The sequence below is a fragment of the Leptonychotes weddellii genome, chromosome 1 (genome assembly GCF_054177405.1).
Source record: "Leptonychotes weddellii isolate Sample4059 chromosome 1, ASM5417740v2, whole genome shotgun sequence".
Taxonomy (NCBI): Eukaryota; Metazoa; Chordata; class Mammalia; order Carnivora; family Phocidae; genus Leptonychotes; species Leptonychotes weddellii.
The window spans coordinates 25,367,135-25,393,297 of NC_138369.1; the positions used below are offsets into that span (position 1 = coordinate 25,367,135).

Genomic DNA, 26,163 nt, shown 5'->3' on the forward strand with positions numbered 1-26,163 from the left:
GTTAGCCTGGTGATGGGTATTAAAGAGGGCACGTTCTGCATGAGGCAGTGGGTGTTATGCACAAACAATGAATCATGGAACACTACATCTAAAACTAATGATGTAATGTATGGGGATTAACATAACAATAAAAAATTAAAAAAAAAACTAATGATGTAATGTAGGGTGATTAACACAACATAAAAAAATAAAAATTAAAAATAAAAGGATCTTTAAAAAAAAAAAAAGAGGATGATAGTACCTACGTCACCGGGCGTTGTAGGGGAAAGGCTGAGATAATTTACCTAAACACAGCGACGCACGCAAACCCCTCAAAACGTCCACGATCAATATTACTGTCCCTATGGGGGTGCGGGCAGGGGCTCCACTCCCCTGCTCTGCACCTGACAAACAGGGTGAAGCTCTCTGAGGCAAGGAGCTTTTACTGACTGTGCAGACCATTCAAACACTCTGGAGTAATTTGAAGGATTTTTCCCCATTTCCATATTCTGTGACATTCTAGCTTCCCTCTCTAAAGCATATTCCGGTCTCAGTTTAAAAGGCCTCGAAACTGAGCTACCACCAAACATTTTCGCAGGGCTCCGAACGACCGCTTGGGGAAATTTCTCCGCTGAGCACAGCGCCGTCACCTTTCGCGCCAGAGGCCCGCCTTTTATAGCGACGTGATTACGTCACCTCGTCCCCGCGTGCGCAAAGATGGTGGCGTGACCACGCCCAGGCCTGTGCTGGGACCCAGCGTAGCAGGCGCCTTTACGGATAAGGTCCGAGTGCGACTGGGTGAGTGAAGTCCCACCGCCTTACGGACGACCGGTGGGTGCCCTGACTGTCCGAGAGCAGCGTGGGTGCTCGCAGGGCCGGTGAGGAGGATGTTGTTAAAGGGGGAAGAGCTGGGGTGATGAGGAAAGGTCGTGAGTCCTCTGGATATAAGCAGGGAGTTGGAGTGGTTGCAGGGTTGAGGACTCTGAGGCCGTGCGGATCTTTGGTTCGAAAGGCAGAATTTATCTTGGGGTTTGTCTGGAGTGCTGATGGCGGGCGTTACGGAAAAATAAGTTACCGTGGACTAACTTTCCGAGATTTCCTTGACGCTGCATTCGAAAGGGGGAGGAAGGCGGTGACGATTGGTCCGTAGTGATCTTAGAGGATAAGTATCTGTAACTAGATCCTTGCCGGCAAGCTGGCGAGCGATTGCTGTCCGCGGTGCTGAACGCAAGACATTGGTTCCTTTAGAAGGAAACCCGTTGAGGGCAGGGCAGTGTTTCCTTGCCCTTGGCTGGGCTCAGTGTCCTACACCTCCATGTATGTGCAGTGAAGGAAGAGCTCAGTCTATCAGCGCTGGACGCTCAGAGATTAGCGACAGTGTTTAAATCATAAAATTTAGGAAAGCCAGTGCTTCGCTCCAGGAAAAGAATTTCATTCCTGTTTTTTCTCCCTTAGGACAGTCACCTTCAGCTTTTGCACGCAACCAGATGATTTGCCTTCAGGCTCTGAGCCTTCAAAGCACTTCACTTGATCTTTATCTGTATTGGTCCAAGCTCTTCAGTCAAGGTGAGCTTGCTCATGTGCCCTTAAAATGGGCTTTCCTAAACTCCCCAAATGGAAGTCCTGAGCACCCAGGGTAAAGTGAAGAGACCAGTTGGGCTTTTCCCCGCCAGTTACACATGAAAAATACTTTATTTGGAAAAGAGATGATAGAACTGGGCAGTCTTCCAATAAAGGAAAGACCATGAGTTTCCAGTTGGTTCTTACACTTGTTTGCCTTTCTATGTGTGTGTGCACATGCATAAGGGATGGTATTCCTGTGTTGAATTTTACAGAGTGGATTTTTTTCTTTCTGTTGATTCAATAAAATGTTTACTAGTCTTAGTACCAGCTACTTGTTTGTTTTCAATTCAGATTAAGGTTAAAGTGTGAGGAAGTTAAGAGGACGAAATGTGAAGTATGTTGAGTTTACCTGATTCATGGTGTTTTTGGCTGCATCTGGCATACGAAAAACTGCATCATAAATAAAAATGGTTTTAAATGCATTCTTTCATTTTATACATTATATCTCAATTTTTATTTTTCTCTTCTGAGAGAACCAATGGGTTGAGGTAATAAAACAATCAACTGCTGTAAAGCTGAGGACATTAAAGTAACTTTAAATGTTTTTATTATTTAGCAGAAAGCTTATAAGGCAGCTTTGACTAAGGATGACATCCTTGTTTGCTCAAGAAATTCGCCTGTCTAAAAGACATGAAGAAATGTAAGTTTGTTTTTTTTTAAGGCTTATCTAAATGAATAAATTGTACTGGCTTTGTTAGTGAAATATTGTGTGCACAGAAGACTTAAGTCTGAAAGTGCATCATTTAAATTTTCTGACACTTGAGAGATTTTGGTGTTAGGGAATGTCACTGTCTTTTAAGAATAACAAAGATTAAAAGGTATGTTCTCTTCTTACAATTCTTACTATTATCTAGATAAATTCACCCTTCTCACCTTTCTAGGTTTCTCACTGATATTTAATGGACTTCTGTACACCTCTTACCCAGGGCAGGCTTCATGAGTATGTGACCTGTGTACTCACAGTCCCTGTACTTGGTTTAATGCTCTAATGTTGCTGTCTTGAAATTTCTAATAGTTTTTTTTTTTTAAAGGAGCCCCACATTTTCACTTTGCATTAGGCCTTGCAAACTACATAACCAGTCCTGCACTTATACTTGATATTAACCTTCTCTACCTCTTTCTGTGGGCTCTCATGTTTTCCTTTAATTAATTACCAGGCCCTCTTCCTTGGCTTTCTAAGATCTTTCCCTTATAAAAATGTTGAAATTACTCAATTTTAATTCTACCCTCAAGAACAGCCCTCTGACACACAGCATTTCTTAAGAATCTCCACAACTATCTGGAAAGTGGTTAGACTGTTATATATATCACATGTATTTTTTTATCATCTGACATTTTTTTAATCAATCATTTAAGGGGACCAAAAAAACTTGTAAAATGAGCATTTGACCAATGAGAAATTTTTAAAGTATATTATATATAAAAAAAAGTAGTTTGATAATTTACTTACAACTTTTTACATCTTTCTTCAATTACTGTTTCACCTTGTTGTGAGTATGCATACATACACACAGCCTCTCACTCATATATGGAGCCATCATCTTTCTCTTGGAAAAAGAGGAAAAAAATATTTTTATTGCTTCTTCAAACATATGGAAGTTTAGCGCAATTCTAAATGTGTAACATGAGATTCAGGGGTATTGAAGTGTTAAGCAGAAGGTTTCGTATAGCAAGTTATATCAATGTATGTGTGTGGGGAGGTATATATAAGTATGTGTACAAAGGGATATGTATTACAGTTTGCATTTTCACCAAAAATTAAAACATGTTTTTAACACTCTAAAATAATTGCAAAGACCATAGAGGCTAAAAAAACAGAAGCATGTACTTACGATAGATATGTTAATGAAAATAAGAATAATTTTACCCAGATTTAAGACTTACTGAACTATCTAAGTTTTCCACTGTCTTATTAATGGACATAATAATTGGCTTTCAAAATAGGTTGAACTTGAAGTGAGGTACAATTAAGAAATAAATTTTTTTATGTTAGTCAAGCAAAAAATGTACCCTTTTAAGAAAAACTTTATATAATCTTCATTTTTTTCTAGAGTATCACAAAGATTAATGTTACTTCAACAAATGGAGAATAAATTTATAGACGAAAACAAGGAAAAGGCATCTCAGATGCAAGCAGCTGAGACTGCTTTTAAAAGGAACCTTGGTCTTTTAATGGTAAGTTTTCATGACTTAAGTATAGAGATTTTTTTCCCACTTTTGCAAAAAAAGGTTTTAAGTGAATTTCATAATTTTGATATATATACTTTGTTTTGAGTAATAAATACAATTAATGAAGTACCATCTAGTTTTCAAACCCATGTTAGTTGGATATGTTGCATATGGATTCTTTTTTAAATGAAAAAATAAAAGGAAATTTGTTTAACCTAAGTGTTTTTAATCAACCAGAAGAACCAATGACCATAGAAGAAATTTAAAGGTCACCTTTGTGCAAGTAATAAATACAAGATGTAACTTTCCATCTTCCATCATCTTTTATTTATAGGGAGATCCTAAAACCCTATGAAGTACCTATAATGTTTTTAGATCCAACTCAAAACTATTTAACATCATAAAAACAAGAACAATTTGATTCTGCCCTACTGGGGCCACAGTCAGCACGTAGAATTCATATCTAAGATAACAGATTTCCCAGATCTCTCTTGATACTGATGGAGGAGGTGGTCAAAGTATGTGATTGCGCAGGGCCCCACCATTTGGCCAATGTGCCCATTTGGAGTAAAATCATATGTGTAACATTTTTGGCTGCTTGCTATACTTTGCTTCCAGAATTGTATGGCTTCATCCATAATTAAAACCCTAAAGTTTGCTTCCACTCAAGCTTCCAAGAGATCCTATGACTAAAACATTTGGGAGGAAGGCTATATTATTTAAGTTATAAAGCAGTGTTTTCAGTTTTTTATTGTTAAATATTTTCATCGATAGGCATGATATAGTTATCTTATGTAGTCACTAGAGGATAAAGGAAGAGGAAAATTCAGTTATCTTCTCAGCTTCTGGCAGTTTGATCCACAGTAATTTAAGTCACAGCCATAGTGCTACCAAAGCATTCTATGTTGCCATATGTCTTACTTGCCCAATGGTGTTTGCAATATTTATTTTTAAATGGAAATATATAGGATAATCTGGAATTTGCTGTGAAAAGTCAGAAAAACTAAATTAGAAGCCTTGAAGGCTTGATCGCTACTTACCTGCAATGAGTACAGGTACTATTTGGATTTTTCAATTATCTTCCTTTTAGTGAGCAAGTATTTGGTGAAAGCCCAGAGGGGCCTTACTACTGAGCTAGTTCTGAGCAGAAAGTGGAGTTAACAAAATAATTCAGAGTTCTTTACATCAAATAGCTGACAGGCTTAACTGATGACATAAGGTTGTCACACACAACATATGAGACCTGAGTTGATCGAACATTAAGTTATGTGGAATCCTTAGCACTTTAGAAGTACGTATTAAAAAAAAAAAATCACTGAAAGCTAGAATATCCTAACAAGTCTGAGGAGGGAAACTAAGCTGGAGCTGTATTTGAATAGGCAGAATGCAAAATATTCCACTGCATTCTTACAGAAGAACCAAGACCAGAAGAATGAGTAGCCCTGTTAGTGTCCATGGGACCCTGAGCTAACTGGCTTGTAAAGTTATGGGAAACAAGGTTGGATATGTTTTGTGAGACCAAGTGAAGAAGTTGAGACCTGATATATAGGCATAATACAGTACTAAAAGTGTTAGAGCAAAAGAAAAATAGAGACTTATATAAGAAGCATATGGGTATTTAAGAAAGATTCATTTCCTATTTAGATGCAATGTGATTTGCAGAATGGAGAGATTAGATTTAAGGAGAATAGCTAAGAAATCACTGCCATATCTGGAAGGAAGATAATGAACCTAGTTTCATAGTCATTAGAAACAAGTTTGGATGGTGTTTTTTCCCCGGATTATAAAAGTAATATATTCTCACTGTAGAAAACTGGAAAGAGCCAAGAAGATGAAATAGCATACTTTCCATATCATCCCACCCAGCTTGAAATTAATGTTTTTGTATATTTCCTTTTAGTCTTTTAGTAAGCATTTACTGAGCTCTTATATCCCAGGTACAGTGCTTGCTGTAAGACAGGCAGTCTCTTCCCTTTTTTTTTTTTTTAAACATACTTTGAACACTTGTATATGCAATTTTTTTAATCCTGCTTTCCCTCTTACTATTTTGTTTTAAACTTTGGAAATAATTTTAAGGGCTGTACCACAGAGGTTATCATGAAAGTGACCTAAATAGGACTTGATCACAGAATTTTCAGGTGGGAGAAACTTTAAAAAGCACATAGATTAGATTTTCACTTAAGGTTTTTTTTTTTTTTTTAGCATAAAAACTTTTTTTCAAAGATTTAAAATAGGTAAAAGTGGACCTGCTTTGGCCAAAGGCCCATCCATTCAGCCCCTCCTTGCCTGTTCTATTGTGATCTAAGGGCTGGTGAAAACCACTGACTGTGCTGATCTCCTAATTTAGAGAAGAGGAAACCATAAAGTGACTACTCCTAATACCCCCTCCCTGTCAAGAACAGGTTCAGTTACATCAAGATATGTACTTAGGTACAGAATACACTTTAAAAATGGTTCCACTGAAACTTGGAAACATTCCTATAAAGATACTAACAAAATAAGTATAAGCTCTATTACCATCCTTTATTTGACCTATTTAGATGCTCTAATATAAGAAACACTAACATGGAGTGAGCTTTAATTTTTGGAAAGTAAGATATAACCCTAGTATTTTTAACTGATAAGGCCATATACTTAGCAAAGCCAAAGTTGTTTAAAACTAGTATATTATGAGTTGAGTAAAATTAACAGATAAAATGTAACCATTCAAAAATCTATAACAATCCTATATATACAAATGGAAAATATGAAATCACATTCACATTAGCAATGAACTTATAAAATATTTGGGAATGCTCTAAACAAGGAATATGCATGATTGGTATAAAGATAATTCTTAACTTCAATGGGAGATTTAAAATTTAAATGGAGACATGTGCCTTAATCCTGATGGGGAAACTATTATTTTTCTAAAATCAGTAGTCACAGTGTTATTTTTAAATTTAAAAATAGCCCCAACAAAATCTGCATCTAACGCAACAAAATTTCTCTAAATGTATTTGGAAAAATAAAAGAATGTTTAAAAATGGGAACAATAACAAAAAGACTAATCCCAAAGGTTCAAGCATAATAGTAAAAGAATGGACATGAATTTTAGTGAAGAAAACTCAAACTGAGGGTTTAGTCAGTAAATATCACAGATGATAATGGATTGTTAGTTTCTGCTAGTTTCCCTATTACATTAATAAAATAAAATGTGTCTGCCTTTTAAAAACAAACATGATTGGTACAGATTTGGAAGAGAAAGAGAATTTTGTTTCTATAAATACTTCCATGAGGTAAACTATCATCTGTTTGACCTCTTTCCCCATCCCACCCACCCCCCACCAGCAAAATTTAGTTTAACCCAAAAAGGCAATCTTGTGGCAGTGAGCATCACCTCATGAGGAAGCTGGACAAACATTCCAGGGTGAGAAAGAATGGGAGTGTGCCACAGCAGATTAGACATAACGGCATGTCCTGGAGGCCTTCTTGGAGAGGCTGACAGTAACAGCCTTCAACAAACTGCACCCCCCACACCACACCCCCCGGCCGTGATTTACAGGACCCAGTCTCTCCTCTTTCCTCCTCACACTCCTCACTTTCTCCAATTCAGTGAAGAGCGAGTTTAATGAATGCGTAAGGGTTCCTTGAGCCAATGACCCTGTATCTCATGCTTTAGGATCTTCTTTTTTCATTCCCAGAAATTGCCCCTTCAGCAGATTAAAAGATTAAACCCAGTCCAGCTATGGCTGGCTTCACTGTATATATTTACAGGAAGATATGTATTGCTGGGTTGGGAGGAAGGGACATGTCTAGGGAGGGGGAAAGAAAGAAATCTCAGTACATGACTTTTTGTGCTCATAGTTTACCTTTCCTAATCACAAGTCAACTCATTTACAGAGGCTGCTGAATCCTGCCATAGAGTAACATTTATATCACCATTCATCCTGGAAACTTGTTTTTTAATTGTTACAAAATATTTCAAACCTATGTGGAAGGAAGAATAGAAGAATGTACTTCCATGTGCTTATCACCCAGATTCAATAATTTTCAAAACACAGCCCATCTTGTTTCATTTACACTCGTCACCTTCACCTGCAGCCCGTCAAATTATGTTGAAGCTAACCTTCAGACATCACATTGTTTAACCTGTAAATATCACGTCTTTTTCATCAGTGTTTATCACTCAAAGATAAGGGCTATTTTAAGTATAATCGCAATACCATGATCCATCTAAGAAATTAACAATAATTCCTCAAATTTTCAGTCAGGATTCAGATCTCCCTGATTAACCTGTTTTTACATTTGTTTGAATCCGGATCCAAATAAAGTCTAGTACGTAATTGATTGATGGGTCTCTCAAATCTCTAAAAGTTCCCTCTGCCTTTTTTTTTTTTTAACCCCCTTTTAATTTGTTGAAGGAATTGGCTCATTTCTCCTAGTTTCCCACGCTCTGAATATTACTAATTACATTGCTGAGGCATCACTTAGTAAGTTCCTTTGTTCCCTGTAATTCCCATAAATTGATAGAAGTTGTGTTATGCAACAGAAACATAATGCAAGTAATTTTAAGTTTCTAGTAACAACTTTTTAAGTTTTTATTTAAGTAATCTCTACACCCAACGTGGGGCTCAAACTCATGACCCCAAGATCAAGCATCCCATGCTCCTCCCAACTGAGCCAGCCAGGCACCCCCCTAGTAACCACTTTTAATAAAGTTAAAAGACACAGATTAAATGAAATGTATTAAAATTAATTTCATATTTCAAATGTAACTGCTATTAAAAGTTAGTAAATATTTTATGTTTTTTTCCTCACTGAGCCTTCAAAATTCAGTGTGTACTTTACATTTACAGGGCTCCTCAATTCGGACTTATCACATTTCAAGTGCTCAGCAGCCACTGAGCCTAATGGATATTACATTAACAGTGCAGATCTAGAGCCCTGATCAGATTCAGGTTCAATGTTTTGGGAAAGAACACTTTGTAATGCCTGGTTGTCTTTCTGGAATGTTAGCAGTCACTGATGATCATGGCCTAGATATGTTCATTAAGGGTTGCAAAAAGTGATATTCAAATTCTTCTATTCCTTCTCATTCAATTGCTGATAATTTATAAGAAGATAAATGTCCCCTCATCAATTATTTGGTTACACTTCATATAGGAAAAAGCATGATCAGTGCTTGATTCTTTCTCTGTACTTAATTTTCAAAAATAGTTTGGTTCTCTAGTATCCTCCAGAAGTGACCAATTAGACGTTGATGCTCTTAAATACGTCTGTGATTTGAAAGGTCTCGACCCACGTCAATTTGTATTCCCAGTGATGCTCAAATTGTCCCATTTTTACCAAGTGGGAGCCTCCATGTTAGCTCCTGAATGCCTTTGACGTGATCTTAACATGCTTTGATAGCTTTCTTTCTTTCTGCTGTGATATCTTCCAGGCCATCATTTGCTGCTTAGACCTAGAATTGGCCATTGCTCCAAGGAGCCCTGGATCCTTTTGATGGGAATATATGTTTAGATCCCTTAATCTGGGTTCTAGGGATGTTTATTACAACTTGTTTTTAAAGATAAAATTCATCAAGAGCTCATATCAATAATTCCATTTTGATTACATGATTGTAAGACTTTTAACTTAAAATCATCGATATTTTACCTCTAACTTTTTCCCCCCTCAAACCAAAAATCTCAGTTCCTAAATAATTTTCCAGTACTAACATAACTACTCATTTACTTTATCCCATCATAAAGACAGCACTACCAGCAACAATATGATTATGGAGTATGGCTTTCAGTCAGATACTTTTTATAATTCTTTTTGTCCTTGGGGTAGATCTCACTACAGATGCTCAGTCAAAATACTGTTCTAAGACCACCTGATGTACTTTTTCTTGATGTGGTTATGCCACCAACTAGATGGCAGTTAGATTTGTTTCCTTTTGTTTTTAATTTTTAGGGATTGCTTTTTCCTTTGGTTCTGTAACTGTATAAATTTGTAAATGGTCTAGTGGCAGATCTATAAGACAAGATAACAAGGTCTGGTCAGGTAAGTCTAGCCTCTCTTCATCTGCTTTTTTTCCTTTTCTCCGCTCATCCCGTTGGGTAATTTTTTTTTTTTTAAGTTTTTCATTTATACTCAGGAAACTTTTGACACCTTAGTCATTTATGTATATAATGAATATTTAAGTGTTTAGTACATGCCCTGCACTTTGTTAGATTCTCGGATGCTTAAAGATTGTATGAGACAGTCCGTACCTTCTGGCAGCATATAGTCAAACAGAAGGTTCTTAATTGGAAGTAATGGGATATAACTCGCTACAGAAGGCAGAGATTTTTCAGTCAGGCTAAGGAATTCATACTTTATCCTCTGTGTAGTGGGTCTCTTTTTTTTTAATCTATGTAAAGACATATTTAAAGTAGTAATTTTAGAAAAGCTAATCAATTCCGTATGTGGTTAAAGTAAAATGAGATACAGTCCAAGTACATATTTGTTGAACCAGTGAGTGAGATAATAAGACCACAGCACTGAGAATGGCATGGACAGGCTAGAGGAGACATCCTGCAGGAATCATCTATGGACCTTTGGAATTTTTAAATGTCAGGGAAAAAGAATAATTGAAGGTAGAAGATATAGCATACGTGTCTGGAAGAGTAGAACTCCCACTATTGTACATTCAGAACACTCAGTAGGAATAAGGGGAGTTTAGTTTTATTAGGTTGAGAAATAAGGGCTGGGAAGAAAAGTTATCTATCCCTCTACATTAATAGTTGAAGCTAGATAAGAGACAGTCTTGGAAAGAGAAAAAGTAAAAAGAGGAGGACAGATGTCACAAATCTTAGAAAGCCCACACTTAGGATTAAGAAGAGAAAAAGGAGCCAGCCACAGAGAAAGAGAAGTAGGAGTCAGAGAGGTAAGCAAAACATCTAAGAAAGTAAAATCTCACTTACGAAAGAAGTTCTCTGGAGGGGTGATAATCCCTTGCCGACAGGCTATAGAGAGGACTGTCAAGTTACTAACCATAGGCCACAGATCCCTGCTCATACCTACTCTTTCACTGCAGATCTGCTCTTCTAGGAGAGATAGCCAATATCCTTATTTTCTGGTCTGTAAGAGAAGTGTTTATCATCTTGTCTGCAGGTGCTGGTGGCACCTAGATCTACCACCAACAATAAACTTACAACTGTTCTTATAATGATGTCAGTGGAGCTGTGAGTCTATTGTTTGCTTGATTTATGAGAGTCAAAAATAATTTTCCCAGGACCTTGTAAAATCTCAGTGCAATCACAGAAGAGTTAATCTTCGCTCTCTGTTGTAGCATCAGCATCAAAAGCTCTTTAGCGTGCGTCTTGGCCATAAACTTCTGGTCAGGAAGAGACGTTGCTAATAGACGGGCTTTTTAGCCCTAAATTGACGGTTTTCCCCTTCAAATCACCTTCTTCAAGACAGCAGGTGCATTAATGGTTGTGCAACTTTGGGGAGTCCCTTTAGGGAATTTCCTGTTTTTCCCTTTTACATTTCACACCCGTTCCTTGCTCCCGCCACTGCCATCTGCTCGCTCTTTTCTCCTGTTCAGCATTGGATTCTTCACACCCCACTCCCACGTCCTTTTCCATCTCTCTCCGTCTGTCCAACAGCCCTGTACTTAGATTGCTCCAATGCTTGTACATGGATCAGAGAACTTTCTCTTTTTGATCAACTCACTGAGCTCAAGGGAGAGACAAAATTTACACGGCCTCCAGCCAAGGCCTCTGTGAACTTGACAAACATAAACAAGCACTAGACAACATAGGTGCCAGTTTGAGGAGCATGAAACAGAGCTCCAGTGTTTCACTGACAACTTAGAGAGCCCTACATTTCTGGGCCTGTACTTCATCCACATATCAAGGTTACATCTTTACCCGGGTAAGCATGAAGTGTGATTACCCCTGCATGAGCTACAACCGTAAGAGAACATGCATACACCCACAAGTCACACTGCAGATTAAAGCACAGGGCTTAAACGTCATCAGCTGAATGATGCACGACCCAGCCATAAAGCTGGCCATCGAGAATGCCCCAGAAATTGAGTCCTAAAAATCTAGAGTCTAGTGAAAAGGTTCTTGTCCCAAAGTACTGAGGTACCTCACGGACTTTCTTTTGAATATGTGGAGGATTTATGTAAGTATAAAATTAAAAAATAGAATACTGAACAGATGAAATGTGTGACATTAATACACCATTTGCATGATCTGGACTAGAACTCTTCACTTGTAAGGTTAGTCAGTGTGGGGCTGACTATCTGACTGTTTTTAGTATCTGAATATTTGACCGTTTTATCCATCTGGCTGTTCTTATTGGTTTTAGAGCTAAGTTAGCGTCCTGAGCAGTTTTGGAAGAAAGTCCTTTTTGCCAGAATTATTGGCATTTACTATTTTAAATGAAAAAGAAGATCTTGAAAGTCCTACCCACCCCACCCCCACTTTTTATTTTAAAACAAGAAACGCTGCTTTCTCTACTGAAACTGATTAAGTAATGATCAGTCCTCCTATTTCAATGCCCTTCCTTCAGTTCAGACTGTATATCCAGAGAAGAGTTGAGATTCGGGATATAGACATTGCTATTACAGGTGCCATTTGTATGTGTTACGTAAGTACATTTTGTTTCTAAAACACTGATATCTATTATAGGATATAGAAGCCGCAGCAAAGTCTCTACAGACCCGGATTCACCCAATCCCGTCACCAGAGGTGGTTTCTCTTGAGGTGAGAATCTTAAAGAACAAATGTATAGGAAGAGACCCCATTCTGTTAGTAGTACATTATAAATTAATTGTGGTTATGTGTATTTCCCAGATTTATTTATTCGGTAAAATAAGATGTGTCTGATTGATCCTTACATGTCCACAGTGCTGTGCTTTTTACACAGTAGGTAATTGATAAGCATCTTGATTTTTAAAAATTTATCAAGCAAAAATTTTAAAAGATCCGATATCTTTTCATCTAGAAACACATATCCTGTTAAACCATAACAGACAGTAGACAGTATGCACTAAATCTTAAGATGACAGCATGCCTAACCAAAGTGCTTTTCCTGTTGGCTAATGTTAGCAGTTCAGTCCCTTCACCAAATTTCAACCAAAGCTATTTAAATGCATATTATCATGCAGCATAGTGTGGCTTTTGTCTGTTTTATTTTGCTCAGTTCAAGAACAGATTGGGAAGACTGTTGGCAAAAATAAACCCTATTTGGTATATGAATATATCTGTGATGAAAGAAAATTTACTACATATAGAATAGTTTAATTTTATATTCTTAATGACCTTTTTCAAATACAGTTTTGCTTGCTGCCTAAGCAGGGATGTTGAATAGACTCAAAATTAAAGGCTGAGAAGTTGCCCTTCCATTTTCTGTGTCATCTAAAGTAATAAGGAAAGGCAGTGATCAAGGATAGAAAGAACTGTGGTACAAAGTTGTGCCCTGGGCATGTCTTTTTCTTCATTGAATTCTCCAATACCTTACTCTGGCCTATAGGGGCCCACACAATAGGGGTTAATCCAGCCGTGAATGGTGGAGAAACTCCCAACCACAGGCCTTGGTTGGTATTTTTCTTAGCTAGTCTTGCACAGCAGGATGACCTCTATTTTAAGTGTGTCAGGCTGTTTCTTGGACCACATGCACAGATGGGCAGATATGTAGAACAACTCACAATTTCAACTTTCAGAACTCCTGTACCTTGTTAACGTGCAGAGTGAATCCTTACGTGCTCTAAATGCCATGTAATTCTTTGGCTGAATTCCCCAAAATGAGATTGATAGTGATGATCCAATCTAAAATGCCCTCCTAGGATACAGAGCTTTTGGCAGTTTACTTTTCTTTGGCCTCCTTAGGGCAGTCACCCAAAAAAACACCAAAGCTTGTAGATATTATATGGTGATCTTGCCTGAGCTTTTATAGCTTATAGACTTGCTATAGTTAGGCCAATAATACAGTGTCTCAACTTCCAAGTTACTGGAATTAAAAATGGTTACATGATACTAGTAGTATTTTCTCCATATACCAAAAAAAAAAATGGGAAGAAATTACATTTTACCATATCGAGTACTCTTCTAAAAGATATACTGGATGCATATTTTAAGTGTTTTTCCCCATATAATTAAGGAGTCAATTTACCTGAGTCCTGTACTATAACATACTGGTTATGTTTCATTTCCTGATCTCATCCCAGGTGATATCTTTTTATGTCAGTTAAAAAGCAGTTGCTCATGCCTAATCATTTCATTGTAATAATTTTAGTATGGGTAATCATTTGGTATGGAATTTGGAAGAGTAAACAAAAACATTTAATGATTGTAGCCCTAAGTGATACCACTGGTAATAATCACACAGTTGGCCACAAGAGGGCGTGTAAAATCACAATAAAATCCCATAACCTGTAATTCTGCCAGGCTCTGGTTTTACTGAGAAATTTGAAAATTAACACTAGTAAGTAGCCAGATTTCTTTCTAAAATTAACATAAAATATTCTGTAGAGGAAGTGCATTCTACGTATATGTGTGTATGTACACGCACACACACACTTCAGTGAATAAACATTTAGACTATTATGAAGAGCCAAGTTCAATTGCTTGATATGCTTTTTTACTTTTGGATGTTGTTTTTTTTCCAGACTCTTTACTGGGCATCAGTAGAAGAATATATTCCCAAATGGGAACAGTTTCTTTTAGGAAGAGCACCATATCCTATTGGTGTTGAAAATGAAAATGAAGCAGAAAATACCGTTCAGAATGAGGCGCAGTGATAACTTCTTCACATACTCTTTTCAAAAAAATCTGTTTAGTACAGCTGAATATTAAAGAATATACGGGTCATTTCGGGTACCTTAGGAATCGAATATGTTCATATTGTCCCATTACCTCCTCAATGACATGAAGATAGGAGAACCGGCTGACAAGTCTCAGGTTCTATCACTTTGAGACCTACTATTACTTCAGGGTCACAAATTTGCTTTCTGCCAATCCCATGGAAGTGTTAAGAGCTAATATTGAAAAGTGAACTGTTTATTAAGTAAGTCACTAAGTAAGTGTTGTGTGTCATTTTTTTTAAAAAAATCATTTATTGTCATTCTCATCTAAACAGTGAATACTGGTTGTTCTGATTTTACATTTTCTAGAATTGTTTTGGTCTTTATGGGGATTGGGTTTAGCACAGGATCCCAGTGGCTGTTGGCCCTTTTAACAAATGGAAAAAATAGAGGTATTTATCTGCTTCAGTATAGTATTTATTAGACAATGGATTCATGGGATTTTGTCCCTCATAGATAATCAAACCTCTGAAGATTCTGGAGGAAAGAACTAAACTACAAAGCACTCGGGAAGTAGCCAGTTTCAGGGGGGCTCAGACTTAGTCCTGAAAAAGGTCACCTATTAGAGCTGGGAATGGTTATTGGATTTTGACTTGGTTATTTAAGGACTACCAGCCTGTGAATGCAAGTAACTCCTCTCATCTTTTCATCTTGAAACTTGCCCTTCCCTCTCCTATTTTCATTATTTCTGAAACAACTGTCAGAAAGCTTTGCAGTTCCTCAGTCCTCCACCGCTGGAGCACTCAAAAAGGTTTGTTTTTTTTTTAATTTTTTTGATTATAGAGGCAGCTCCTGCTAGTAAGGGGAGTCTATGTTCATTACAATTCAAGAGTTTAAAAATTTCAAACTGGTGTGTATTTTTACATGAAGACAGCAGGACAAGCTTTAAAAAAAAAAACAACTATATTGAAACGTCCATTGTGCTGATAAGTTCGTTTAAACCACCATCTTGGAAATATCCTGTTGAGTGGGTGTTGGTGTGGGTAACAATAACGTTGTTTTCATAATATGCGCTGGCAGATTAGCACACTTCTCTACAGTGTTAACAGTTGTAATTAAGGAATAAACAGCACAGAGTGTCAGTCCGATGACAATTTCATCTATAGTGTCACAATACAAAATGTCACAAAATATTAGAACTGTTATATAACTATAAAAAGTACCGGCTTAAAAGCTGAAAGGCTTAAAAAAAAAAACAAAAAAAAACAAGGAAGACAGAAAGGAAGAAAAAAGAAAACTGGCATAGAGACCAGAACAATTTATACCTTCTCAAGAATGTTCTGACATGAAAATAAATTGATAATTTTTTTTTCCTGTTACATCACAGTTTGGTTTCTAGCCATCCAGTTGATTTAGCAGGAGAATACAGGGCTTTTTAGCAGCTTTGAATTGGTAAACAGATTTAGATGTAGTAGAAAGGAACATGAGGAGGTTTTTTTTTTTTAACATCCAATCTTTCCCAGCATATGCACATAAGAAGGTGAATGAAGCGATGTGAAACTTATTTCTCTTTAGTCAAGTGAAAAAAAGGCTAAACATTTGTTGAGATGGTAAAATATTGTGTCAAGCAAGTAGGCACATTCCAAAATTAAACAGTGGTTGATACATTAACATCCTCAAATATTTGAGTGCACACTTCGAGTTCTGTAAATTAAATCACCAGTAGATTAGATTAAAATACAAAATGAATAGCAATTTAACCATCTCAGAAAAGGTTGTTTTTTTTCTCCCCTAACTTGACTAACTTGCTAAATAGTTTCTAAAAAGAACATACATTTAATATACTCTGGGTTACGACTTAGGACAGAAGCGATGTCACTTCTAGGCTTTAGCTGTACCATTTCCCCCATTACTAGTGAATACCTCAAAAACTCCCACAGATGACTTTATTCCTGGCCCCCACAGAGCTTCCCCCCCCTTCCCTCCTTGTAGACTGTAACAGATTGCACCACATGGTGTATGTTTTAAAAAAAATTTCCATAGGGACCTAGATACCCCATTAAAGGGCTTTATATTCCTCATGGCAAATTAGCTTTACATAGGAATTTCCAACTATTGTTTTCTGTAAGGAGGAAAGAAGTATCATATCTAATGTATATTTTGTATTGCTCTTAGTAGGAATCAGACAAGGAAAAAGAAAGGTCATCTACTCATACTACCCGCCCGTCCCCCACCCCACCCCGCCAATTCAGTGCCTTTACCATATGCTACATTGTACCTCTTATTCATGAAAACTATGAATTTGTTTTTTTGGGTTTTTATAATAACAAGATTTTCAAAGTAAAGGTCATTTCAAGATTTTCTTTGCACAGCCTTTCTTGGATTACTGCAAATGCATAAATACTCAAAGCTCATTTTATGCTGGAACACTTTTAGTATATGAAATTATTAAACTATAAAATACTGAGGTCAGAAGGAGCTGCAGTTTTTCTCCAAACTTCATAAAATAAATTTTACTAGGGAAAAGCCCAATACTCTAGAAACCAGACATCTGGTCTTTCCCGGGTGTTAGGAGCAGTGTGAATGAAAATGAGGTCAAATGGACAGTTTTTCCTCTGCATTACGTGCAAGGTGTTTTCACTTGTCAGCTCAAGACCTAGAGGGCTGTAATAATCTTTACCCTTCTTCACAATTTGGTCTTCTCTGCCTCATCCCCTTTTCCATAAAAAAAAAAAAAAAAAAAGATGGATATGTGGCTGTATTTTTTAATCAAAATTAAACTTACTTAGAGATTATTTTGTCACTTCTAAGATAACTGGAGACAAGCCTGGGGGTGGGGGTGGGAGGGCTGAAAAACCAGGGTTTGCAATCACAAGAGTAAGGCCCCTAGGTTTTAGAGTATAAAATTCAGTGCACAAGGCCATGAATTTGGCTTATCCACAAAATATATTCTTTTCTTTTCCTTCCTTATTCTATTAGTCTTTATTATTCTAAACCAATTCACATTTTATTTTTAAAAAATACTTAAAAAGTTTAAATCTTTCTGAAGAGTTTCCACCCTCCCTGTTTCAAGAATTGCCCAAACATAATAGCTACATGGCTTAAAAACACTCTTCAACAGTCTGGTTGACCTCTTCCACTTTAATTAGGATTCTAAGATTTTTTTTTTAAGAGTTTCTGACTAAAAATTTACTCTTCAGAGAAGGTACTAACTAGATAGTGAGTTCCAATGTACAAAAAGAAGAGAAGAAAGAAAGGAAAGGAAGGCAAGGAAAGGAAGGAAAGCAAGCAAGCTGTGGAAAATATGGAGAAGGGAAAGAGAAATTACTTGAAGAAAGCTTTAAGTTGAAGCAAGAAGTGACCCCCCCTCCCCCACCACCTTCTCGTGGTGTTTTTGTTTCTCTTATAATTTAGAAGTTAATTTGTCTACATAGGAAATTTAAGTCCCTATTGCTAATAAAAGAACGTTTTCAGTTTTCTGAGACAAACATAAGGACGTGTCAAACTTCAGCAATTAAGGAGAGGATTGATATGTGGATTTGACACCTGGCATTGTGATCTCCTTTTCTAACTGGAACTGAGATTATATCCTTACTAAAATCCAAGACAAGGAAAATGACTCCAACAAAGACAGAGGCTAAAAAATACTTCTGGACATTATCTTACCTCTCAGAATCAAGTTTCCTTGCTTAACAAGAGAAAAAGGACCAGGGTTCCCTACTTTACAGTAATGTTGCAAAATTCCTGCTTTTTTAAAAAACTCTAATTTGTATCTCAAAGACAGAGCCTGAGACTCTGCTAAAGCAGTACCTAGACTGACTAGTACAAATCAATAAATAGTCGCATTGAGCGGAAAACAATGGAGTGTTCTCATTTAAGAAAGGGATGATTTAGTTTGTTTCTGTGTTTTGATGACAGTTGGACCATTTAACCTCCACTGTTAAGGTTAAATGATTTTTTATTATTCCTTCCTAAGTCTGGATTATCAATGTTCAAGTGTCTCTGATGTTCTGCATGTTATCACTTTGAGGACCCTACAGTCAAATTAGAGGGAGACAAAATTCCATGTATATAATTTGTCTAATCCATCTCTATCTTCTTTCCTTTCCCAATACAACATAATCCTTTTTCGTACCTTGTTTCCAACCACTTATAAGGTCTATCACACAGACATTTTGTACTAGAATGCTCTACCCCAGGAAAACCAATAATACTGAGATGTTCAAAAGAAGCTAAATATAGAACCTTTTAAAATGCTATCTAGGAAAACATAAAGCTGGGTAACATTTGAGCACCATTCATCCATGCATTCAACAGATCTTAAAACAAACAAGCAATACATATCATATTAGATGGTGATAAGATCTAATATAGTATGAACATCTAAAATCACTTCTTAATGCAAGAAAACAAAGCAGATTTTCAGTTTCTTAGAAAATATGCCTAGAAGACTTTTTCCCCCATTCAAGATCCTGAGTTGGGGTTTTCCAATGAAGCAACTTTCTCACTGCTTAATGGACAGATTTGTAATAAAGAATGAAATCCTCACTACTTCAGCAGATAATCTGTTACATGAATGTTCACAGCAGCATTATTCACAATAGACAGAAAAAATGGAAAGAACCCAATGCACACCACTGGTTTAAATGAAGAAACAAAATATGGTACACAAAAGAAAGTGGGGGTAGTAGCTATACTTCCATCGGACAAAATGGATGACACCAAAAATAGTACGAAGAGACAAAAAGGTCATTATATAATAAAGGGGTCAATCCATCAAGAAAGTATATCATAAATATATATGCACCCAACATCAGAGCAGCTACATATATTAAGCACATAATAACCAATCTGAAGAGAGAAACAGACAACAATAATAATAGGAACTTCAACATTCCACTTTCACTAATGGACAGATCATCTAGGCAGAAAATTAGCAAGGAAGCCTTGGACTTGAATCATACATTAGACCAAACAGATCTAACAGACATTTACAGAACATTCTAGCCAACAGCAGCAGAATACACATTCTTCTCAAGTGCACAGTGAACATTCTCCAGGATAGATCATAGGATAGGCCACAAAATAAGTCTTAACAAATTTAAGAAGACTGAAATCACATCTTTCCTGACCACAATGAGACAAAACTAAAAATCAATAAGAAAAAGCTGGACATTTTACGGTCACATGGGAACTAAACAACACACTCCTGGAGAGTCAGTGTGCCAAGGAAGAAATCAAAGGGGAAATTTTAAAAAATCTCAAAACAATGAAAATAGAAATGCAACACAGCCAAACCTATGGGATACTGCAACAGCAGTTCTTAGGGAGACATTTATAGTGATGAGTGCATATATTAATAGAAAGATCTCAAGTAAACAATCTAACCTCAAGAACTAGAAAGAAAACAAACTAAGCCGGGACGCCTGGGTGGCTCAGTTGGTTAAGCGACTGCCTTCGGCTCAGGTCATGATCCTGGAGTCCCTGGATCGAGTCCCGCATCGGGCTCCCTGCTGGGCAGGGAGTCTGCTTCTCCCTCTGACCCTCCCCCCTCTCATGTGTGCGCTTTCTCTCTCTCTCATTCTCTCTCTCTCAATAAATAAATAAAATCTTTAAAAAAGAAAACAAAACAAACTAAGCCCAAAGTTAGCAGAAGGAAGGAAATAACAAAGTTCAGAGCAGAAATAAATTAGAGACCAGAAAACAACAGAAAAGATCAATGAAAATAAGTGCTTTTTTTAAATAGATAAATGAAATTTACAAAAGTTGGGCTAGACAAACACAAAAGACAAAATCAGAAATTAAAGATGAGACATTATTACTGATACTACAGAAATATATAGGATAAGAGATTACTATGAACAATTACATGTCAATAAATTGGATAAACTAGAAGAAATGGATAAATTCCTAGAAACCTACAACCTACCAAGACTGAATCACGAATAGAAAATCTTAATCAGTAATCACTTAGAAAATTAAATCAGTATTCTAAAATCCCTTCACCGGTGAATTGTAACACACATTAAAAAATAATTAACATCAATCCTTCTCCAACTCTTCCCAAAAATCTAAGAGAAGGGAACTCTCCCAAATTTATTTTATAAGGCCAGCATTACCCTGCTATCAAAGCCAGATAAAGATATACAAGAAAACTATAGACCACTATCCCTTATGAATACAGATGTAAAAATTCTCAACAAAATATTAGAAAACCAAATACAGCAACACATTAAAATTATCATACATCATGAAAAAAATGAAATTTATCCCTGGGCTGAAAGGATGGTTCAATACACACGAATCAATAAATGTGATACACCACATTAACAGGATGAAAGATAAACCATATTATCTCATTAAATGAAGAAAGAGCATTTTACAAAATAAAATATCCTTTCATGATAAAAACGTTCAACAAACTGGGTATAGAAGAACATATTCAACATCTAACATCAGCTAACATCATCTAACAACAGCTAACATCATACTTGACGACAAAGATTAAAAGCTTTTCCTCTAAAAACAGGGACAAGACAAGGATGCCCACTCTCAGAAATCCTAGCCAGAGCAAGTAGGCAAGAGAAAGAAACAGAAGGTATGGAAATTGGAAGTGTCATTATTTGTAGATGATATGATCTTACATAGAGAAAATCCTAAAGACTCAACCAAAAAAACCAAAAAGCTAATCAACAAATTCAGTAAAGTTGCAGGATATTAAATCTACAGAAATCAGTTGCATTTCTACACGGTTAACAATGACATATCTAAAAAGGAAATAAAATTATCCCATTCACAATAGCATAAAAAATAATCAAACAGTTAGGAATAAATTTAACCAAAGAAGCAAAAGATTCGAACAATAAAAACTGCAAGATGCCGATGGAAGAAACTGAAGTCACAAAAATTGGAAAGATATTCCATGTTCATGGTTTGGAAGAACTAATATTGTTAAAATGTCCAAAGTACCCCAAGCCATCTACAGATTTAAAGCAATCTCTTTCAAAATTCCACGGTCATTTTTCTGAGAACTAGAATAAACAATCCTAAAATTTGAATGGAACCACAAAAGGCCGTGAATAGTTGAAGCAATCCTAAGAAAGAACAAAGGCAGAGAGGTATCACATTTCCTGATTTCAGACTATACTACAAAACTATAGTAATTAAAACAGTATGGTATGGGCATAAAACAGACACACTGACCAATAGAACAGAATTGACAGCGCAGAAATAAACCCCCAAATTCATGGTCAACTAATGTTTGACAATGGAGCCAAGAAAACTCAATAGGGAAAGGATAGTCTCTTCAACAAATGATACTGGGAAACTGACTAAAACCATATGCAAGGAAATGAAATTGGACCTCGATTGTACACCACTCAGAAAAATTTACTCAAAATGGAGTAAGCCTTTAAAGGGTAAAATTTAAGACCAGACATGGTAAAACTACAATAAAATACAGAGAAAAAGCTCACGTCTCAGCAACAATTTTTTTAGATAGGACATCAAAAGCAAAAACAAAAGCAAAAAACAAGCAGGTCTACATCAAACTAAAAAGCTTCTGCACAGCAAAAGAAATGATCAACAAAATGAAAAGGCAACACACAGAATGGAAGAAAATATCTGCAAACCATGTACTGCTTAAGGGGTTAATCTCCAAAATATATAAAGAATTCATACAACTGAATAACAATAACAACAGCAACAAAGCAATCTGACTTAACAGTGGGCTGAGGAATTGAATAGACATTTTCCCCAAAGAAGACATCCAGATGGCCAACAGGTATATGAAAAAGTGCTTAACATCACTAATCAAAAGGGAAATGCAAATCAAACCTGCAGTGAGGTGTTACCTCACACCTGTTAGGCTATCATTAAGAAGACAAGCAATAACAAGTGCTGGGGAGGGTGTGGAGAAAAGGGAGCCCTTGTACACTGTTCATGGGAATGTAAGGTGGCTCAGCCACTATGGAAAACAGTAAGGAGTTCCCATCCAGCAATCTGAAAATAATTGAAAAAAGATTATCAAAAAGATTTCTGCACTCCCATGTTCACTGCAGCATTATTCACAATAGCCAAGACATTCAAACAACCCAAGTGTCCATCAACGGATGAATGGATCAAGAAAATGTGTGTGTGTGGTGTGTGTATACACACACACACACGTGTATACATATGTACATATGTATATATATAAATATATTTATATATACAATTAAATATTATTCAGCCCTAAGAAAGAAGGAAATCCTTTCATTTGTGACAACATGGATGGACTTCGAGGGCATTATGCTTAGTGAGATAAGCCAAAGACAAATATTGTATGATATCATGTCTAAAAAAGCCAAGCTCCTAAAAATAATAAAATAGTAGTTACCAGGGTCTGGGGTGCAGGAGGTGGGGAGTGGGAGATATTGTTACAGACTACAAACTTCAACTGAAAGGTAAGTTCTGGGGATCTAACACACAGCATAGTGATTATAGTCAACAATACTGTGTTATATGCTTCCAAACTGCTAAGAGGGGGCGCCTGGGTGGCTCAGTCTTTAAGCATCTGTTTTCGGCTTGGGTCAAGATCCCAGGGTCCTGAGATCGAATCCCGGGCTTCCTGCTCAGTGGGGAGCCTGCTTCTCCCTCTGCCTGCCGCTCTCGCTTGTGCTCTGTCTCTCTGACAAATAAATAAAAACTCTAAAAACAAAACAAACACCAAAAAAAAAACACAAACTGCTAAGAGACTACATCTTAAATGTTCTCACAGAAAAAAGAAATGATCATTATGTGATAGGATAGAGGTATTAAAGCTACGGTGGTAATCATATTACACTATATAAATGTATCAGAGGAACAGATTATACACATTAAAATTACACAAAATTTTATGTCAATTTTACCCCAATAAAAATGGGGTATATACAAACAATGAAATCTTATCCAGCCTTAAAAAGGAAACTCTAACACACGCTACAACATGGGTGAACCTTCAAGACATTATGCTAACTGAATTAAGCCAGACAGAAAAGGACAAGTATTTATGATTCCACTTATAGGAGGCACCTGGAGTAATCAAATTCATAAACATACAACAGAATGGTGGCTGCCAGAGTTTAATGAGCAGAGTTTCGGTTTGGGAAGATGAGTAAGTTCCAGAGATGGATGGTGATGATGGTTTTACAGCAAAGTGGATGTGCTTAATGCCACCGAAATGTACACTTAACAAAGGTTAAAATGGTATATTTTATGTTAGGTATATGTTGCCACAATTTACAAATTCCTCACTAAACATAACCTGGAAACTTCCATAATGTAAGCTATTTGATTTCAATGTCGTTACGTGTGACAACCGAGCATATGTATGCAGGTTCATTCCTCCTAGAACACTTCCCTATCCATAGTTAATGCATTACACCCCATGCATTCCAATTCATTTGACCACCCGTCTTTTGAAAGGTTGGTATTCCAGATCACTTAATACCTATGAAACCCCTTACAAACAAGGTTCTAGTCCAGGTCTGCTACTAACTGCCACTCCGTTTTCTCAGTGAGTTGAAGTAGATCCGTGTTTCCATGATGGTGGAAATGTTCTTTATCTGCACTAAATATGGCAGCTACTAGCCTGTATGACTACAGGGCATTTATAATGGGGCTGGCTTCACTGAGAAACTTAATTTTTATCTAATTTCAATTGCTGGAAAAATTTCAAGTATGTTTGGAAGAAGCTGGGTATGTGAATGTACTCTTTCAACTAAGTTTTATGAAATCTAAATAGAGATCAAGTATTTCCACATCTTCCAAATGGAGATATGCTATAAGGGTAAAATATACATTGGATTTTAAAGACAGTATGAGCAAAAAAAGGTAGCTTAATTTCTGTATTGATCATATATTGAAATGATATTTTCAATATATTGGATTAAATATATTAAAATTAATTTCACTTGTTTCTACTTTTTCTAAAGTAGCTACTAGAAAATTCTAATTGCATATGAAACGTGTGCTGTATTTTACTGAGCAGCTTTAAACTAGACGGTTTCCAAGAACACTAGCAACTCCCTGAATCAGAAACTATAAGCATTTTTTAAGATTTGGGAGTCTGCATGCATGGGGGGGGGAGGGGCAGAGAGACAAGGAGACCCCCTGCTGAGGGGGGAGCCTGAGTGGGGCAGCCTCCCAGGACCCTGAGATCTTGACCTAAGCCAAAATCAGATGCTTAACCAACTGAGTCATCCAGGCACCCCGTAAGCATTTTTAAAAATCCACTCTCATATTTAACAACAAAGACTATAATTACTGAATTTGGGGGGAAATTTTTAAGTAGTTAGTTGACATTTTCATACTTCACTTCCAACAGAATACTTCGGAAGTTAAGTTTACAAGAGCTGAGTAGAATATTGTTTCGTCCTCAGAGTTATATTAAGATGTATGTTCATTTAAAAATCCCAAGTCTGGCTTTTCTTCATACTAATCCTCTCCAGTTTACCCTTTCCCACCTCCAAAAAGAAAAAGTACCTGAATATTCAGAACAGGTGTTCCTGATTTGAAAACTCTAAAGAATTAAACTGGAAAAGGTATTTCACTTATTTTAGTGCTCTAAATCTACTTTCTACAATTTTCTGCAATCAAGGTCCTTAGAATTAAAAGGTGTTTGAATTGAAAATTTGTATAAAATCTAGCAATTCACAAAAATGCCCTAGAAATAGATTCTAATCACCATCATTACATAATGACAAACCTTGTTAAATGTGTCAACTTTGTGGCAAATGCCACCAGAGACATTAAGTTGCACTCATGTATTATAAGTACCAAACTATAAAAGGTCTTGCGCATTTCAAGTTTTCAAGGCACCCGTGTACTTAAAATATGTATGGAGACCTCCTGTGCAGTAGCTTTGCCCCTTTAATTGGGGTACATTAATCTTACGGTATTTATCCACCCAACCCCAGACTGAGATCTTGCTCCAAGGGGCTTTAGGTAGCTGCCAGTAAATTATTTTAATTGCTGTCTTGAAGTTAACAAGTGTTATAATGAAATAATCTACCTGATGCTAAATAAAGGCTTTAGAATGTTCAAAAAAAAAAACCCAAGTCCAAGCACAATGGCTGGGACATACTAGGTGCTCAATAAATAGTTTTTGATGAATATTAAAACTAGGACTTGCATTTTGACCAGACTCTTAATTAAAGTACATTTGATGAGAACGTTAATTAAAGATGAAACAGCATCAGGCCTCTAGCCAGATGAAATAATTTGGCATTGGTTTTCTTACAGTACAAGATAAAAAGAAGTTGGATACTGAAATCAAAGGTTTGTTTTTCCTCTGAGGACCCTGCTAATCACTGGAGGCAATGTTAATACTTGGTGATAACAAAGCATGTTTTATGGGAAAAGTACATTACAGACAAATACTGTTAATCATCAAATTATAGATGGTGAAATGGAAGCAGTGTGACATTAGTGACTGTCAAAGTCACATCAGGGGATTCACTCCTACACCTGGGCACTCAGCATTCGTAGTTTCTACTTCTACCCTGATCCAAGGTCACACCAACAGGTTCTCCAGAGGAACCAGAGAGAAGCAATTACCAGTTAAATCAGGTTGAGAGGAAACACTGCTTTCACAAAGCACGTATTTT

At 36.6% G+C, this 26,163-nt stretch overlaps 1 protein-coding gene across 3 annotated transcripts; it reads left to right on the plus strand.

Annotated features, from left to right (window-relative positions):
- Positions 1-669: 669 nt before the first annotated feature.
- On the plus strand, positions 670-25,609 carry CEP15 (centrosomal protein 15). 3 transcript variants are annotated; one of them, XM_031040896.2, is made up of 6 exons: positions 670-777; positions 1,435-1,545; positions 2,159-2,242; positions 3,654-3,777; positions 12,420-12,494; positions 14,399-25,609. In XM_031040896.2, exons 3-6 carry the CDS (start codon positions 2,190-2,192, stop codon positions 14,528-14,530), a joined length of 384 nt encoding a protein of 127 aa, XP_030896756.1. In that variant the 5' UTR covers positions 670-777; positions 1,435-1,545; positions 2,159-2,189; the 3' UTR covers positions 14,531-25,609. The 3 variants fall into 3 exon arrangements, with proteins under 3 accessions (XP_030896756.1, XP_006745008.1, XP_030896757.1); XM_006744945.3 differs by having other exon boundaries at positions 2,162-2,242; XM_031040897.2 differs by lacking the exon at positions 670-777 and adding an exon at positions 790-857.
- Positions 25,610-26,163: the final 554 nt, after the last annotated feature.

Coding starts and splice junctions, on each gene's coding strand:
- CEP15 (XM_031040896.2), top strand. CDS start 2,190: ATGACATCCTTGTTTGCTCAAGAAATTCGCCTGTCTAAAAGACATGAA. Junction 2,243..3,653: donor TCTAAAAGACATGAAGAAAT/GTAAGTTTGTTT, acceptor ATTTTTTTCTAG/AGTATCACAAAGATTAATGT. Junction 12,495..14,398: donor CAGAGGTGGTTTCTCTTGAG/GTGAGAATCTTA, acceptor TTTTTTTTCCAG/ACTCTTTACTGGGCATCAGT.